Source organism: Ambystoma mexicanum, chromosome 5p, assembly GCF_040938575.1.
Source record: "Ambystoma mexicanum isolate Mex_15411 chromosome 5p, UKY_AmexF1_1, whole genome shotgun sequence".
Classification (NCBI taxonomy): Eukaryota; Metazoa; Chordata; class Amphibia; order Caudata; family Ambystomatidae; genus Ambystoma; species Ambystoma mexicanum.
This window is the reverse complement of record NC_090930.1, coordinates 146,927,985-146,947,059: the sequence shown is the minus strand read 5'-3', so window position 1 is coordinate 146,947,059 and position 19,075 is coordinate 146,927,985. Positions and strand designations below refer to the sequence as shown.

General features: G+C 48.2%; 1 protein-coding gene across 3 annotated transcripts in view; it reads right to left on the bottom strand.

Moving 5' to 3' along the window:
- LOC138480803 (vascular endothelial growth factor receptor kdr-like) overlaps positions 1–16,742 on the bottom strand; it is a 1,018,894-nt gene extending 1,002,152 nt beyond the window's left edge. For 2 of the 3 annotated variants that reach the window (XM_069612547.1, XM_069612548.1), the window contains exon 1: positions 15,986–16,741. In XM_069612547.1, coding sequence (XP_069468648.1) covers positions 15,986–16,049 — 64 coding nt within the window. In that variant the 5' untranslated portion in view covers positions 16,050–16,741. Of the gene's footprint in view, positions 1–15,985 lie in introns of all 3 variants that reach the window. The other variant, XM_069612549.1, reaches the window with a different exon arrangement.
- Between the last annotated feature and the right edge of the window lie 2,333 nt (positions 16,743–19,075).

Here is a 19,075-nt window from a genome sequence, read left to right as displayed (position 1 = left end):
GCATAACCTCAGGAGCCCTAGTACCAGAGGCCCTCATACCTCTCAGTCCCTGGACTCTGCCACCCCCATGCCCCCTGGCGCACATGAGCACAGGGCCACAGGGGTGGCAGATTACTATCCAGCTAAGAGTATGGGGCTCATAGGCCAGTACCACTCAGGAATGGAGGGGTGGGCATCCGGGCATGGGCACCCAAGTACAGTACCGTTCAATGGGGAACCCCAGGAGAGTAGGCCCATTAAGGGCATCCTGAAAACCTCTGCCCAGTTAGGTCAGTGGAGGGGGTACCCATCAAATCCTGGCAGCAAGGAGGAATCTGAAGACTCCTCTGAACTGCGCAGGACACAGGAGACCAGGTCCCCACATTCTGCCAGCCATTCCCAGGCTCGCAGAATCCGGGAAAACCTGGAAGAACAGACGGGAACCTCTGGGAGCAGTGCCTCTGAGTCCGACGAAGAATGGACAAGGGTTACCCGAACCAAAAAGGCCAATAAGGCAAAAAGGGCCTTGCGTAAGGACCCCTTAAAGCAGATTAAGGCGATCAGGAGCGTCATCACGCCTTACCATAAGAACGCTAAGTATTCTGTTTGGGAGCACTTAGAGTTGTTTGAACAAATGATGGAGACTTTCCATTTGAAGGACAGCCAAAGCTGCATTCAATATGTAAAATGGACATTCTCCCCAGAATACTCCGGTTTCTTTGCGGGGCTGGAGGACCAGAATCATTTAAGATGGTCCACCTATAAGGCGGCCATCCTGAAACATTTTTCTGTTCACAGAAATCCTCAAGAGGCTCGCAAGGCAGCCTACAATTTGCAATGTGGGGAGGATCAGGCCCCACAAGAATTTGTGCAGGAGTTAAAGCGGGCTTTTGCACAGACCACAAGAAGGGTGCGCACGGATAGCCGTGACTTTATCAACACGTTTTTCCATGCCTTGCCCAAATATATCATGACCCAGCTCGTGAGGGATTTTCACGAGAAAAGATCTTTAGACTGGGTCATTGAACAGGCTACCCGCATCTATGAGGTGCAGAAGCCCATAGAAAATAAAAGCAATGCCCAGAAAAACCCCAAAGCCAACAGCACCCCTGCTGCTGCCAAGGTGGCAGAGGTAAAGGTCACCCCCGTTTTGGATTTGGAGATGGGGGGGCCTAAAAACCTACCTGCACCGAATAATGCTAGGCCCAGAAGGTCCTCGGGCCAGTCACAGACAGGGAGCCAGGGAGGCAGCCCCACAAATGGGGTCCCTCGCTCTCCTGACTATGTAAGTCCTCGCTACAAAGGTAACAGACCCATCCTGGGTTATGTGTGGACTCCTCCAGCCCAAGGGGGGGGATCCAGCCAAGCACCAAACCCAGGGAACTTCCCTCCAAACTTCCCACAGGAGGGCAGAAATGTACCAAACCCTGGGCAGAACTTTTTCCCCAGATATCCACCCGACTTCCAACCCCAAAATCATCCATCCTTCTTTCCTCAATTCCCTGAGCCCAGACCACTGAATCCGGGAGAGGGGAGGCCAAGGTTGGAGGGGTACCAAAATCTTCCCAACCCGGGGTATTACCAAAGGAGGGATAGCTACCCTTCCCGGGATCAGCCCAGGGGAGAAAACAGGGCCCCGTATCAGCCTGAGCGGGTTTCCCAGTTAGAGCGCCAGGTTCAAAACATGGCGCGGGATATGGGTCATATACTGAGGGCGCAGCAGAACCCTCAGATCGGCGTGCCAGCGCAGAACGCACCCAACTCTGGACCTGGTGCTCCAGAACAATGACGGGGGCAGCACCCCGATAACTCACCGGTTCCCAGGGAGGAGGCACAAAGGGAAGGGGGGTGTAAAGCCTTGGAGGAAGCTTCCTTCCTCACTTGTAAACAGCCCCTGGAAACCCAGGAACCGGAAACAAAATCTCTTGCCCCTGAAAGTCTGCCTCCTAAGGAGCAGAGGGGGGGTAGGAGAAACAAAAGACCCAAACAGACTCAGTTTGAGGAGGAGGTACAGATCTTCCAATTTGAGGGAGAGGGATCCTCAGAGGATCCTGGGAAAAGGATCTTCTCCTTCAGAGAGGGGGGAACTCCTCCCAAAGAAAAATGGGTCCCTAGGGATGCAAATCCAGACTGGGGAGATGTGGAGACTGAGCTACCGCCGCCCACCATCTCATCCCAGAACCAACAGCAAGAAAATCCCCTGGTTCAAACCCATACTGGGGACTGCCTCCAAAAAGGGGGGGGCGGCCCAGAACTGGAGCCAGGGGAACCCACAATGGCTCTGATCTCCAGTTGCAAATTTTTTCTTTCAGATTCCCAAGACTCTCCACAGAATTCTGCCCAAATCTCCTCGCTAGCGATGTCCAAAACCAGAAAATTAGCCCACCAGTTATCCAAAAATGTACATTATCTGTGCCCCCTTGAGGAGAAGGAGGGAAGATATTATGCCCCGGTACAAATACAGGGGCAGGGTACAATCTCAGCGCTGGTGGACACTGGATCTCAAGCTACCCTTCTGTCCAGAAGGGCCTTTGACGAACTGAATGCAGGAAGGGGAGAGAATTACCAAATTCCTCTCACCTCTCTTCCTGGACAACTGCAGAACTTTGACGGGAAGGAAATTCCCGTCGAGGGGACGGCAGACTTGGACATTAAGATCGGGCGACATAAGTTGAAACACCCGGTCATAGTGGTGACCCCAGAGGGCACCCCTTGTTTACTAGGGAATGACCTCCTGAGAAGGTTGTCACCCCTAATAGATTGCGTAAACAAGGTCCTCTGGACTCAGACTAGCCGACCCATAAAATTAAAACAGAGTGTCAACCATGTTAGTTTAAACGGCACATGCCACATGGTTGAACAAAAATCTGACCAAGTAGAATTTCACTTCCAGAATAGCCAAATTCCAGACGTGACAGTAATAGCAGTAGGACAAGAGACTGGTGATGGGGGGTCCTCTCTATTTCTGAAAATCAACCTTCCTTCCAGTCTAAAGTGGTATTCCACGCTGGAAGGAAACACTTTGAAATTCTATACCAATCCACAATCTGAAACTCCCACTCCTATAGTCCAGAAAGATGTGAAATCAGCTCAAAGCCTGGCTGATATTCAGCAAATTGGAGAGCAGTTGTTCATCCCTGTTCAGTTAAATGATGGGAAGGACTCTGTTCTCGCTCGAGTGTGTGTGAACAACGGTAAGAGCTTCATCAGCGAAGCCATGTTCCGCCAACTCCCAAAAGATCCAGCCATTCCCACCTTCAAACTGATAGACAAATGGGAAATGGACCTGGAAGTACCTAATTCCAAACATCTCCTGCCAAGCAGGTGTATGCTCAAAATCTCCATTGGCAACAAGAGCATAGTCCATAATTGTTGGGTCGTGCGAGACGTCCCTGCCGCCTTTTACTTAGGCAGTGACATTCTCAATCGCTTTGCCATTAGTTTGGACCTAATAAACTTCAAAGCTTGGTCCCGATTAGCGGATAATCCCATGGGCTTTGATGATCCAGAAAAAGCATTTAGGTCAGCTCAATTGCTACCTTATGCAGTTGAAATTCAGGTTAAAGAGGAAGTCACCATCCCAGAAAGGACCCGACAATTCTCCCTGGAAGTGAAAGTTAAAAGGGGACAAGAGTTGAAAAACCCTGATGCTTACATACATCTAAATGCTTCTTTCCAACAGCAAGGGTTGGGGGTAAACCCAACTCCATTAGTCAACATAGAACATGACACCATTCTAATAGAGGTGGATAACAGCGACTTAAAGAGTATTACTCTAGCCGCAGGCACCATTATTGGAATGGCGGTTGATGACCGACATTTCTCCATCGATCTTGTAAATGAACTGTTAGGACCCATCCCCAAAGACTGTTTTGACAGTGACAGTGATGACAACGCAACACCAGACAGGATTTTTACCCGGCATGGGGGGAACTTCCTGGTGTACACTTCCTGCCCCTATGGTAAGGAAGATGTGACGTGTGACTTCAGGAGGGATGAGGTGATTTTCCAAGTCCATGAGGGCTGCCTTTCCCACCTGAAGCCTCCGGTCCAAATCAGCACTCTGACCAGGGACTTCTCCACCCAGCTGGAGGAGGCCGCGGAGATAGCCAAACCAGAAGTCTTTCCAGGCTTCAGGCAGATGGTGGAAGAGAGAGTCAACCGAGCTGATGCCTGTGTGACTCTGGAACAAAAGCAAAAGTTGAAACAAGTTTTCTTGGATTTCCAAGATCTCTTTGCGGTAGACTCATATGACTGTGGTCGCACCGACATCCACACCACAACAATCCCCACGGACCCTGGCATGACTCCTGTGTTTGTGAAGCAATATCGCTTGCCTCTCGCATCAATGGAGTCCCTTACTGAAATAATTAAGAACCTTGAGTCCCGGGGAATAATCCGTCCAGTCCACAGCACCTTCAATAATCCGGTGCTGGGAATATTGAAGCCAAACGGCCAGTGGAGACTCTGCGCCGACCTCAGGGAGCTCAACAAACGGGTCCATACTTCCCGATGGCCTCTGCCCTACATTGACCAAGGGCTGGCCCAGATCCAGGGGTCACAGGTATTCACTGCAATAGACCTGACCAATGGATACTGGACCGTGCCTGTCAGTAGGGAGGACCAATACAAGCTGGCTTTTACCTTTGGGGGCCAGCAGTACACATGGACCCGGACTCCCTTCGGATACCTTAACTCCGGTAATGAGTTCAATATTTTCCTACATAAGGCCATGCCCGACCTGGGTACGAGGGGTAACCTGGCTTATGTAGATGATGTCCTCATCAAAAGTTCATCTGTGGAGGAACACATAGCAGAGATCCGTTATGTTCTGACACAGTTGAGGGCCGCCGGAGCAAAACTTTCCTTTCAGAAAGCACAGTGGTGTAGAACCCGTGTTAATTTCTTGGGGCATGAGATTACTCCTCAGGGTCTCTGTCCCCAGGAAAAGAAAGTGGAAGCACTTCAGAAACTGAAAGACCCCACAACTCTGCGGGAACTAAGGAGCCTCCTTGGACTGACTAATTACAGCAGAAAGTTCATTGAGGGCTACGCAGAGATCACCAGACCCCTGATTCATCTCCTGAAGGGGGGGGTCAAGTGGGAATGGGGTCCAGAACAAGCCGAGGCAGTAAAACAACTCAAAAGAAGCCTCTCACAAGCGCCTTGCCTAGCTTACCCTGTCAGAAACAAGGAGTTCTTCCTGGAGACGGGGTTCTCTAATACGTGCTTGACGGCAGTATTATATCAAAAGCATGACAAGGTCAATAAAGTAATCTCCTATGCGAGCAAAACTTTATCCTCTGTGGAGGAAAAATTCAACGATTGTGAGAAGGCACTCCTGGCAACGGTGTGGGCATTGAAGAATTACCGCCCGTTTATCCAGGGGGAACACATCATAGTGGAGACTCCACACCAGCCTCTGCAATATCTCCAAAGTGACAGAATCCGGGCCGGAAATGTGAGTAATTCCCGAATTACTTCCTGGATTCTGTCAATGCAAGGCTTTCCTGTGGAGGTCAGATATGGCCAAAACAAGAAGAGTCCACTCGCGCAAGGTCTGGCTGACTTGCATGATTGTGCCAGAGAAAACTGTCTCGAGGACGAAAGTCTAAAAATAAAGGACAACATGGAGGCATACCTTAATTCCCCCCACAAAGTCTTTGAAGAAGACAAGTGTGAGGGAATGCCCACTGTGTATGTGGATGGATGCTCTTACCATGTTGACAACAACGGGGAGAAAGAACTGGTGGCTGGCGTAGGGAATGCATGGGTGAATGAGTCCCCAGGACCCTCCGCTGGATACAAAATTGGTCCCCGAAGTAGTCAGGTGGCAGAATTGATGGCTGTGCATCAGGCCATCCTCACTGCTGTCCAGCATCAACTCCACGAACTGGTCATAATCACAGATTCGGATTATGTACGGAACGGGTTCGTGGAGCACCTGGTTAATTGGAAAACCAGAGGCATGTTATGTGCTAACAACAAACCCTTGAAACATGGGAAGTTGATCCAAAACATTGATGATCTGGTCACCTCGAATGAGATGACCATCTATTGGAAAAAGATCAAGGGTCATTCCAAAGTAGAGGGACCAGACAAAACTGGAAATGACTTAGCTGATCAGCTGGCCAAAACCGGGGCCATCCAAGGGGATCTAATTGAGATTGAGTCCCTGTTGGGGGAAATCCAGGTCACTGCTATCACTAGGTCCCAGACAAATGCTCACAACGACCTCTCAATTGCACAATGGAGTAAGGAGACCCCTGATGCTGATTTGATTACTGCTCAGAAGGGGGATCCAATAATTGGTAAATTTTACCAGCACCTTGAGGACCCTGAGAACTTTCCCCTGACGGATACCGATTACATTGGGAAAGAGGACCTAAGAGTGTTGATGAAATGTCCCAAAATGTTCCGGATCCAAGACGGTTTGTTGGTAAGGAAATCCAAAGCTGGCCATGATCAGTGGGTGGTTCCTACCTCATTCCGAAGCCTGATGTTAAGTCACGCCCATGATGCGGCCACCGCCGGTCATAGGGGGTTTCACACAACATTGGAAATCTTAAGAGAGGTTGCATACTGGCCACACATGGGGCAGGACCTCGACCAGTACTTGAAGGGTTGTCTTGTGTGTGCACAATTTCAGCCGACATCACTCACGCACCGGGCGCCTTTACAAAAGAGGGGAATGACACTGCCATGGTCAGATTTACAAATCGACTTTGTAGGCCCTGTGATTCGCTCGGCTAGGGGGAATAAGTACATGTTGACTGTGACATGCTTGTTTACCAAGTGGGTGGAATGTCTCCCAGCCCCAAATTGCAAGGCAGAAACTGCAGCTGCCTTGATGATTAACCACATCTTTTCCCGTTTTGGTCTACCTCAAAGGATTGAGTCAGACAGAGGTAGCCACTTCACCAGTGAAGTAATGACAAAGATGTGGGAGATACTGGGGGTCAAGAGAAAGCTGCATATTGCTTACAGACCAGCTTCTTCTGGGGCAGTAGAGAGATATAACCGGACAATTGTGAGCATATTAAAGAAGTTTGTGGCAGATTCTGGGCCAAGTTGGGATATCCGATTACCTCTGGTCCTAATGGCCATCAGATCTACCCCTTCATCTGCAACCAAAATGTCACCATTTGAGTTGATGACTGGGCGCAAGATGGTGCTTCCGCAGCATTTGCTCTACAGGACCCAAGAGCAGACACTGATAAATGCCTCCACTACTCATGAGTATGTAGAGAATTTAAGGAAACACCTCCAACATGCTTTTGCTTATGCTCAGCGGAATCTAGAAAGATCGACTGATAGCATGAAGACCCATTATGACCTGAAAACTTCCAGGAAGGAATATCAGGTGGGAGACCGGGTCTATCTATACAACTTCCAAAGGAACCAGGCCAAGCAGCGCAAATTTTTGCCTACATGGAAGGGACCCTTTGAGATCGTCGATAAGATCTCTCCGGTGGCCTACAAGATCCGCATCCCCAAAGGTGGTTCGGCAGAGGGGGAAGACAAGTGGGTCCACATAAACCAGTTGAAGTGTTGCCATCCCAGACACACTCTGCAACAACTGGAGGAATCCTCTGGAATCCTAGCGGGTACTGTATCAGACTAATTCAGTTCCAATCATAAAACATACCACATCTAGTCTCTAAAATATTGTGATTTGCATGAAACTGTCTCTTAGTTATACTGTTTTCTTTATCAAAATAAGAATGTAATGTTTTGTCATGATGAAATGCATATGCTGTCCCACCATCTCAACAGTGGTGGAAAAACGTCTATGAGTAGGTATTGCCGCTCTTCCTTTGTCGTCCTAGGAGAAAGAAAACCTTGAGACGGGCCAAGGAGGACGATCCGGAGACCGGGAGCTGAGACGCAACGGGCTCGGGGTACCGCCCAATATTCCCATCAGGACCGGCGAGGAGAACCGATCGATCAGTACCGGATGGAGGAAAAGATGCTGAACTATGCCATCTATTGGAAGAAGATGAGGAAACATCCCAGATCTTGCGAGTCCCATTCGTGAAATAGGATGGCCATCGCAAGAGGGGGGCTTGTGGGATGTATTTACCCATGCATCCTAGCCCTACCTCAAAACTGTGCAGTACTGACATGAAAACATCATGATGACCAGAGCTTCCCAGAAAATGCACCGGGAAATGCAGGAAGAATAGGCTGCCACCCATTTTTGCCGATGTTATGGGCACAGAAGGACGCTGCCTAAAACCACCATTGGACTACCCGCACAGTAGTCTGAAACCATTGTTTTGACCCATGTGGAATCATTAGACGGGGTAAATATGGGGATTAAGCTGTCGCTGCCCATCATTTTGCCCCAGAACAAAAATAAATAATTGGAGTGGGTAAAGATGGGGATGCGCTGTCGCCGCCCATCATTTCATCCCAGAATCCAGGACAGCTGCGCAGTTGTGCGCACACCAAAATGGTTACCTAACTTGCCACCCACCAGTGTAAAGAAAGGTCTTTGTTGACAAAATCCACTTTTACTGATGTCAAAAAGTTGCTGAAATCGTGACTCATTGGACCACTTTAAAGATTCAACCCTTTTTGTGTGTGTTTAGAATGCATTAATCCAAGAAAATCCCAAAGTTGCATGCAGTGCCAACAAAATCCTCTAGGCGGCACTAGCGGTCTAAACTCTGACTGGAGAACTGAGTGCAGTTGCTGTACAAAGGGATTTGACTCAGCTGACTTCAAAGGCTGCATTTTAATTAAAAAATTAGCCACATGCTGTTCCCAGAGGCCTGAAGCCTGGGAAACCCTCTCACCTCCAGAAGCTTCACACCAGGAGTTAGAATCTCACATGACCTCTTGATTGATAGAAGGCAGACTGGCTGGGAGCTTCCCAGAGACCACACAAAGGACCCTTTCCTCTGAAAGGAATATGTTAATTCTGAACTGTTTAATGTCAACAAAGCCCTGCCTGCCCAGAGGACTGACCCACCCAAGTCTTGGAGGCGGACCTCAACACTCTGAGGATTGAATTGAAAAGAAAATATATATTTTACAAAAACACTGATAACTCTTTGTAATCAAATGACAGAAATGTATAACTTTGAGAGCTTTAATTAAGAAAATGTACCTTTCATTCAAGGCCAAACTCGAATTTGAGTGATGTTCTGGGGCAAAACCCCATTGTTTATTAATATTACAGACTCCCTGTTTCAGCTAGACAAACGAAAATGCATTGGTATGTGGGTAGATATGTGAGGAACAGTTGTGTAAAATTTAATGAAGATCCAATGTTGTGCAGCACATGAATAAGTGCTAGAAGTGGCCGTTTTTGAATGCAAGCTCCGAGGATGAACACATTTGGACAGAGACATGGCTAAATTCAGCCACACCATGTATATGTGATTTTAATCAAATGTGTACCTGTGCAAATATGTTTTTAGGTCAGATATAGATTGTGTATAAAGTTGAAAGGGGTGGGTTCTCTGTATCATAAACAGACCTCATCATGATGACACTTCATTTCATTCCCCCAATCAAGTAAGGGATGAAAGCTGGACCAATGGAAAGTGGAGAGGGGCAAGGCTAGTGATGCGACACACACACCCACTTGGAGAACATATAAATGGACCACTGAAACTTAGGTAGGGACCTAAAATTCCATTTGCTGCAGCGCACTTTGCTGGACCAGACAACATCCCGAGATCCAGACTTCAAATTCATCAACCTCCTGAAAGCCAAACTAGAGACTTCAAAACCCAGACCAGAGGGAAAGCAGTGCTGTGCCTAGCTGTGAGCAGAACCCAGAGAGAAAGCAGTGCTGTGCCTAGCAGAGAGACCAGACCAGGCGCTGTGAGCAGAACCCGGAAAGACCTGACCAGACTGTTGACCAGATCGTGACAAGTCGCTTTCCTGTTCAAAATCTCTTGTGAGTACTTAGCAAACTCAGAACACATCTCTTAGTTGAATTCATCTAATTCAATTTATTTAACCCAAGTAGAACTGCCTCCTAGCTGTCACCTGTCATTCTAGCTGCAAAAATTTGTCACTTGTCATTTTGAAAAAGTGTGCGTTTAAAATTTACAAAACCAAAAACGACCTTTACTAAATTGCTCATATCTCCGCAACCGTTTGGGTTAGAGACTTGCAATAACTTTTATTTGGAAGCTGAGATCCTAGGCTTTCCTAGGAACCTAGAACCACATCCCTACCCCTTATAGTTTTACCGCAATCGCGGAACACGCACCCGCGAATTTTGCCGCGATTTGCAATCTCTTCACATGTAAAAAAACTGCTGATGCTGATTTCCATTTGCTAGAAATTCGTTTGACCTGATAATCATTCCGGCATCATTGCTAGTGTGAGCCTGGACTAATATTAACTAGATACCACTCATCCTGAACCTCTAAAGGGGAATTAAAAGCAAATTTAGCATATTTCTCATTCATTGCCAGCACATATCAAAGCAGTTTGGGCCTGTGATTTCAAAACTCCTATCTGTTTTCTGTTGTTTAAGCTTGCTGGGGTGAACTGAATTACAGTTGATTGCATTTCTGAGAACTGTGTGCTTCCTTCCATTCCTTGCATTGCATAAAAAGGGGGGGAAGGGCTTGCCAGAGAAAAGTGATTACATTGTCTGTTGAAATCATATTGAGTATTTTCTGTATTGCATTTTTATTCAACATTATATCCATTTGAACTACATAAAGCATTCTTTACCACCTTTTTCTGTTGTACCATTTACCAGTGTGCTACCTTATTCATTTCATGTCCACTCATTAGTCATTATAAAGAAGTGTGCTAGTGCCAGATTCTCCGTTGTTAATATTTCCCATATCAGATAAAGTGTGATATTCAATTATTAATTTATTATAAAGTGTGATATCTATATTTTAATTTATCAAATAAACCTTTTAACTTGCAAAACAGAACTACTTCTTGGCTCAGTGGGGTCAGGGGGATTCCAAGAGAGGGGTGTGATACAAGGGTAGTCATCCAGAACGCATGAACTGGACCTAAAGATATATCAATAAGGGTTTTCATTCAGTATTTTAGACTAGGCGCTAACTTGGCTGTAGTGCTGAATTGAATCCTCTTACACCAGATAGCTATGTTATGACCCATGCCCTACTCCAGATAGCTATGCTCCGACCCATGCCCTACTCCAGATAGCTATGTTCCGACCGATGCCCTACTCAGATAGCTGTTATTATGACCCATGCCCTACTCCAGATAGCTATGTTCCAATCCATGCCCTACTCCAGATAGCTATGTTCCAATCCATGCTCTACTCCAGATTGCTATGTTCCAATCCATGCTCTACTCCAGATTGCTATGTTCTGGCTCATGCTCTCTTCCAGATAGCTATGTTATGATGACCCAGGCCCTACTCCAGATAGCTATGTTGCAATCCATGCCCTACTCCAGATAGCTATGTTCCAATCCATGCTCTACTCCAGATTGCTATGTTCTGGCTCATGCTCTCTTCCAGATAGCTATGTTATTATGACCCAGGCCCTACTCCAGATAGCTATGTTCCGACCAATGCCCTAATCCAGTAGCTATGTACCGACTCATTCCCTACTCCAGATTGATGTGGTCCGACCCATGCCCTAATCCAGATAGCTATGTTCTGACCCATGCCCTACTCCAGATTTCTATGTTCTGACCCATGCCCTACTGCAGATAGCTATGTTCCGACCGATGCCCTACTCAGATAGCTATGTTATTATGACCCATGCCCTACTCCAGATAGCTATGTTCCAATCCATGCCCTACTCCAGATTGCTATGTTCCAATCCATGCTCTCTTCCAGATTGCTATGTTCTGGCTCATGCTCTCTTCCAGATAGCTATGTTATTATGACCCAGGCATTACTCCGGATAGCTATGTTCCAATCCATGCCCTACACCAGATAACTATGTTCCAATCCATGCTCTACTCCAGATTGCTATGTTCTGACCCATGCCCTACTCCGAATAGCCATGTTTGGACCCATGCCTTACTCGGCCGTCAATGTTTCGGACTGGCTGAACATGAAACAACTTGAGTGTCAATGACTAGCTCTAATGAAGTTGGCACCAGGAACCCGTCAATGGCGTGGCTGTGAGCACTGTGGTGTTTCACCGGTCTCTTTCTTTCTTCCTCTTACTGCGACGGCAGACTAATCCCGCGCTTTTTGGACCAGGTCCCCTCTCAGGACGAGCTCCACGGATCTGCCGCTGTCCGGCGCCATCTTGTGGCCGTCCATTCCATCCAAGCGATTTAAAAGAGTCCAGCAGAACCGTCCCACTGCTCACCTGCTTCAAGAAGGACAACAATCGTACTCGATGGCACTGCATTTTTAAAAACATGCCACCGGGCGCGTTTCCCTCCCCACTCTCGTGTCCTGTGCACACCATTGCAGGCAGGTAGTGGTGCCAGTGGTCGCCCCCCCCCCCCAACCCCAGCTTAGGGCAGCAATTTAGCTCATGTATCATGAATCCCCACCACTTTTTGCAGTCCCTCCCTCCCCCCACCCACTGCATGCATCCGTCTGACGAGAGCAATACAGGTGTTGTTGTCAGAGTGCGTAGTTCTGGAAGATTCTTTGACACACACTAGAGAAAACATTGTGATATAGAACGGGAGCCCCCACAGCCATAATCTGCGGCGTTTCTTACAGCATAATGTTGGAGTCATCAGATAATTCAAATCATTTGGATAGACAGTTTCCACTCCTGCTCTTTCTATTAACATACGGGTGCATTATGGGAGTTGTAGTGTCACGTTTTCATATAATGCTTTATGCCCTAAATAACCGGTGTTAATCAAGCAGTGCCCGTTTTTATGAACCGAGAGAGAGGGAAGGGCTGAGCAGAACCTGTGTCTAGCATGCAAGCTGAACAAGGGTGAGCGGGGGTTCGGGTTGGGGGGCCGTCCCAACACGCCCCATTCAGTCCAGGCACCGATAGCCCGTTCCCGCTGTGTACTTTTCATTCTGGCACTGGCAGCCCTGGAGTTCCCCCTGTTAATCAGAGGACTGGCGTTCCCAGGGCTGGAATAGCAAAACCCGAATGGAATGGGGCGTATGGGTGTGTATGAAGAGAGTGCCCACGTTGGCACAGGGTGCCCACGTCACCACACCAAATGGGAGCGTTCTCATGTGCTATGAGGTCACGCCACTGGCAGATAAGCGCTTTACAAGTGACTCGTAGCAGGTGTGAGGCTCCATTCAAGTCATTGAGAAGATAAGAAGATTGACAATAATTGGGTCATTGCCCCACGTGTGCAATTCCTACCAACTTAGAGCGAGGGCTTGAAGGTGTCTCTGAGTTTGGGTCCCATTCAGTGTCAGACCCCAAAACCGGTTCTCGCCACACAATTGTGTCTCTAAGAGGGAGATTCGTCCCAAAAAGACATCTTTTTTAATGGCGATGTGCGGCTTGTCAACGAGTAACCGGGGACACCGAAACGAGTCTATGCAGAGACTTAAGCGAGCATAAAAAAACACGAGAACATGTTCATGTTGATTTTGCGCACCCGTTCACTTTTTAGCATGGCGCTTCTCACCCGCTTTGAATGTATATAAAGCCATTGAAAAGTTGGCATAAATATAAACGCTGCCGCAGGGCGTTAAAGCCACTTGCCCAAGATCAGACGTTGTGGTCAAGTGAGGAGGCTGTGATTAAACCTTGGTCGCCAAGACTCACCACCGAGTTCCCCCTTCCACAGCTCCGCGTTCCAGCGTCAAAGTCCGGCCCAATTCCAGCCTTCTTTTTCACTCAGATCTCGAGCTGCCCCCATGCCAGGTGTGAGTAGTGACTCACGCAGTCTTGGCTTTGGTGTAACGCATTTGAACTTCTTTTTCCATTAAGACATGGGCCGAGAGACACTTGCACGCGAGTCCGCCATATACATGCGTCTGTCTCTCTTTCTCGCTCTCTCCTCCCCTATCTGTCTTTAACTCCCCAGCTATCTCCCGACCTAACTCTCTATAACTCTGTACCCATCTATCTTTCTATCCTGCGATCTCCTTTAACTCTCTAGCTGGCTAACTATCTCTAACTCTGTCTGTCTATTGGTCCATTCCTCTAGTCATCTATCTGTCCACTTATCTATATTTATCCTCCCTCTCATCTGTGCATAGTCTGTAGCCTGTCAAATATATCTGCTAGCCTGCCGATCCATCGATAACCGTCAATCTGTCCGTCTGTCCAGCTATCCATCCATGCATCTCGTCCTCTCCACCCCATTCCCTCTGCCCTCCCCCCATCCATCCCTGCGTTGTCCGTCCGTCCAGCCATCCATCCATGCATCGGTCCATTCATGCATCCGTCCATACATCTATCACTATGTCTGTCAATCCATTCCGACCATCCATCCGTCCGTCCATTCATCCATCCATCCGTCCGTCCATTCATTCATCCATCCATCCATCCGTCCATCTATCCATCCGTCCATTCATCCATTCATCCCTCCATCTGTCCGTCAGTCCAGCCATCCATCCATGCATCCCATTCCCTCCACCCCATTCCCTCTGCCGTCCCTCCATCCATCCCTGCGTTGTCCGTCCGTCACTATGTCTGTCAATCCATTCCGACCATCCATCCGTCCATCTATCCATCCGTCCGTCCATTCATCTGTCCATTCATCCATCCACCCCTCTGTCTGTCTGTCCGTCCGTCCAGCCATCCATCCATGCATCGGTCCATTCATGCATCCGTCCATACATCTATCATTATGTCTGTCCATCCATTCCGTCCGTCCGTCCGTCCATCCGTCCAGCCAGCCAGCCAGGCAGGCAGGCAGGCAGTCCGTCCGTCCGTCCGTCCGTCCATTCATGAAACCCATTCCCTTGATCCCATCCCCTCCGTCTGTTCGTCCCTCTGTCCGTCCATCTATCCATCCCTCTGTCCGTCAATCCATCCATGTATTCCATCCCATCCCATCCATCTATCTATTCATGCATCCCATCCCCTTCATCCGTCCATCCGTCCGTCTAACCATCCATGCATCCCACCCCCTCCATACCACCCTCCATTCATCCACGCATCCCATCTCCTCCATCCCATCCTCCATCCATCCATGCATCCCACCCCCTCCAAACCACCGCCTCCAACCGTCCATCCCATCCTCTCTATCCATCAGTCCATGCATCCATCTATCCATCCAGCAGTCTGTCCGTCTATCCACCCCACACCGTCCAACCATGCATCCATCCATCTGTCTATTCATCCGTCCATCCATATCCGTCCGTCTATCCATCCATGCATCCCATCCCCTCATCCATCCATCCATCTGTCAATCTATCCATTCTTGCATCCCATCCCCTCCATCCCATCCCTTCCGTCTGTCCATCCACGCATCCGTCTGTCCATCCACGCATCCGTCCATCCATCCATCCCTCTGTCTGTCAATCCATCCATGCATTCAATCCCATCCCATCTATCCATCCATCTATCCATCCATGCCTCCCACCCCCTCCAACCGTCCATCCATGCATCCATCCATATCCGTCCGTCTATCCATCCATGCATCCCATCCCCTCATCCATCCATGCATCCCATCCCCTCCATCCAGCCGTCTGTCCGTCTATCCATCCCATCCATCCGTCCATACATACATGCATCCATCCGTCCGTCTAATCATCCTTGCATGCATCGCATCCCCTCCCTCCCACTCCTCCCACCGTCCATCCATGCATCCATCCGCCTGTCCATGCAGCCATCCATCATGTAGTGCTACTAGGCAGGCGAGTGTCTGGAAGGCGCTAAAGCGCCCTGCCTGGCAGTCGCACGCAGGGCGCGCAGCCAGATCCGTGCTCTGTCTACGCATTTTGTTTTTACTTTCACTCAGCAAGGCAGTTGTGAACTGGCTCCCGGCCAATCAGGTGTGCGCGTAAAGCAGCACTTAAGGGCCGGCCAATAAAAGTTGGGATTGCGAAGCACCCATAAAACAGCACGATCCTCATCACCAGGATCAGGGCGCACTAATCACTAACACCCATCAGGCAAGAACAGCAGGATTATAGCGCTCTTACCTTGGACCCAGAGCAGCCCCGGCAGGAGGCAAAGGGCCAGGGGCACCCCATGCAGGCGCGCCATGTCGTGCTGCACTGTGTGTACGGTCCAGGAGATGGCAGGGGGGCAGAGAGTGTGCACGACCCTCTAGCCAAGAGCCCCCAGCACTGCTGCAGAAGAGAGTGGCTCCAGAGAAGCAAGGCTCCGGGTCCAGAGAAGCAGAGCCAGCCAACACCTCCGATGTCCCGTCACTTCTGCATCACAGGGTTTCCAAATATTGCCTTATCTCCAGTTTTAAAATCCACCTTGAACACCAAAAAGCCCAAAACGCTTCACGGGAAAAGTTACGCGAAAGTTTCCATGATGTTCATAAAGTGTCTCCTTCGCTCTGTGATGCGGCGGTGCAGGTGCCGGCGGATGGGCGGCGTGGTATAAACGCCCCACGCGCCCAGAAGCCACAGCGCTGGCCGCCTCTCTGTCCCGGGTTCCAGGCGCGACCCTACCGTCTCGGGTGGCAGAGGCGGGAGTAGGCAGCTCCTCCGGGGCGGCTCGGGGCGCCGGGGCTCGCTGCTGATGATGCTGCTGCTGCTGCTGGCCGGGTGACGGAGGGACGTGCCCCCCTGAAGGCGGAGATGCTGTTGCTCATGGTGGGAGCCGGGCGGCTATATAGCGAAGGGAAGGAGGAAGGAAGGAGGCGCGTCAGAGCGCAGCCAGAAGGGGTCCAGGAATACTTCTGCCGATGCCTTTCCTGGCTCTGTGAAGTCTGGGGCGAGGGCGGGTGGCGCTGGGGCTGGACATCGGCAGGGTGAGGGGCAACCCCGTAACAGGCGGTACTCATATCTCCCAGGGGAGAGTACTTCAGTGGCGCAATACGCGCCCCTGCCGTTCCACCGACTCCTGCTCGAGCCTAGCCTGCGGTAAAACCTATTGCTGTACTTCCTACTGTTACCCTGCCCCCCTACACAACCCTTGTTATCACAGAGTACTTAAGCCTTTTCCAAGAGTTTGCAGGCTCTTCCCGTAGCGTTCCGAGTACTTCGCAGCAGCTGCTTCGCGGAGAGCATAGCAGCCGAGTACTCCATGCTATTCTTCGTATCAGCAAAGCTTTCTATAAGCAGTACTTTGCCGTTACTAGTCTTATCCGGGTAATTTTTGAATATCGAAGTATTTTGAAGATACCTTTCTCAGCCACAGTTATTTCTATGCAATCTTCTCACCCAAGTACTTTTTAGATGACCGTTTTTTACAGAGAATACTGCAGCAGATACTCTTCATCATTCAGGGTACTCTCCAGTTACTCTTCTCATACAAAGTACTTTGCAAATACCTTTACACTCAAGATCCAAAATGTAAACCTGTACACTCTTAATCTCAAGTACATTTCAGTTAATCTTCAAATCCAGAATTCTATCTTCATACTCTTGACCACACATACTTTGAAGGTATTCGTCTCACCTTTAGTACTTTGCAGTTAATGCTCAAATCCAGAATGCTATGCTCGCACCTTTGACATCAGAAGAACTTTGCATTTATTGTTTGTCAAGTACTTTGCACTTACTATTCAGATCGATAATGCAGCAGTTGACACTCTTCAACCCAAGTAGTTTTAATGTATTTCCTTGCAAATCAAGTACTATGCAATACTCTTCAGATCCAGTAAGCTATGCTTCCACTCTTGACCAAAAGTACTTTGCATGTTTTCTTCTCACCTAAAGTACTTTGCAGTTACTCTTCAGATCAAGAATCCCAGCCTTTACTCGCGTAATCTCAAATACTTTCAGTTCATCCTCAGACGCAGGTTGCTATATTTACGCAATTGACCACAAGTACTTAGCATTTATTTTTTTCTCCGCAAGTACATTGCAGTTACTAATCAGATCCAGAATGCTAGCCTTTACTGTGTTTACCTCAAGTACTTTGCAATTACTCTTCAAATCCAGAATGCTAGCCTTTACTCTTGAACTGAATGATATGCTTCAATTAAGACAAGGTAGCTTACAGTGAGATGAATGGGGATGCAGAATCGACTCAGGTAGTTCGCAAAAAAGGGTAACTGTTTTAATATCAATGATCTAAAACACAGGACATCATCCAACGTCGCACAGCAATCTCTCAATTTACTTTTAGAAAAAACAAACATTATATAGCAAAAACTTGCCACAAATGATGTGAGCATACGTATTTACTAACGTCATCCTAGGTGACAAACTTCTAAAACTTAGTGGCAGGTGTGATATGCTAAAAGGGAACATCTACATATACTTTCAATGGGTTACAGAGATGGGATTGGGTTTCTAAATTCAGGTGGGCATCTAAGCCTCACCCTAAAACTGGTCACTATGCACGTTGTAGAGAAGGAACCAAATACCCCCACCTCAATCGACCCACCCCTATGCTGGAAACCAGAGTATGAGAAGTATCGAGAACAGCTGAATCGACAAAGAGCAGAACATGGACTTAGTCCAGTACCAGTGAAAGGGCCAGTACCTAAGAGAATCTGGGAGCCAAGCTACCCATCGAGAAAACCTTATCTGCATACAAAGAAATATGATGGCCATCTGAACGAGATCCCTGAAGAAACAGAACCAATAAAAGGCAAGGATGAATGGTAGTATTACTAGCCATTGCTAAAGTATATTTTATAATGGAGCTGAAGATGAAATACATAACAAGATGCAGTGATCAGAGAATGCAGATATTCTATAAGGCATCAAGAAAGTGATAAGCATAAGTGACATCTTGGGCTCAAGGTGAAGAAACTTATGCCACATAAACAGATGAAGATATTAAATCTTTTTACACGTGTACAGATGCAGAAGAAACACAAGCAGCAAAGTAATCGTGAAGCTAGCTCTAAGCTTATAGTAAACTAGATTGCGGCAAGCGCCAACATATACATACATAGGAATGAGAGAATTATGGATGTTTCCACTAAACGTATTAAAGCAAGTTGAACATTAGCAAAAAAGGTCTCAGTTCAGTGTGTCGCAGTTAAAAAAGCAGACATTAAATTACAGAAGCGAAGCTCAGAAAGGCAAGGTTGGATGAGTGCCAGGAAGCTAAGGTCTTATCAAACTGGAGTAAACTGACTTGGGATACAAAATCGTGTG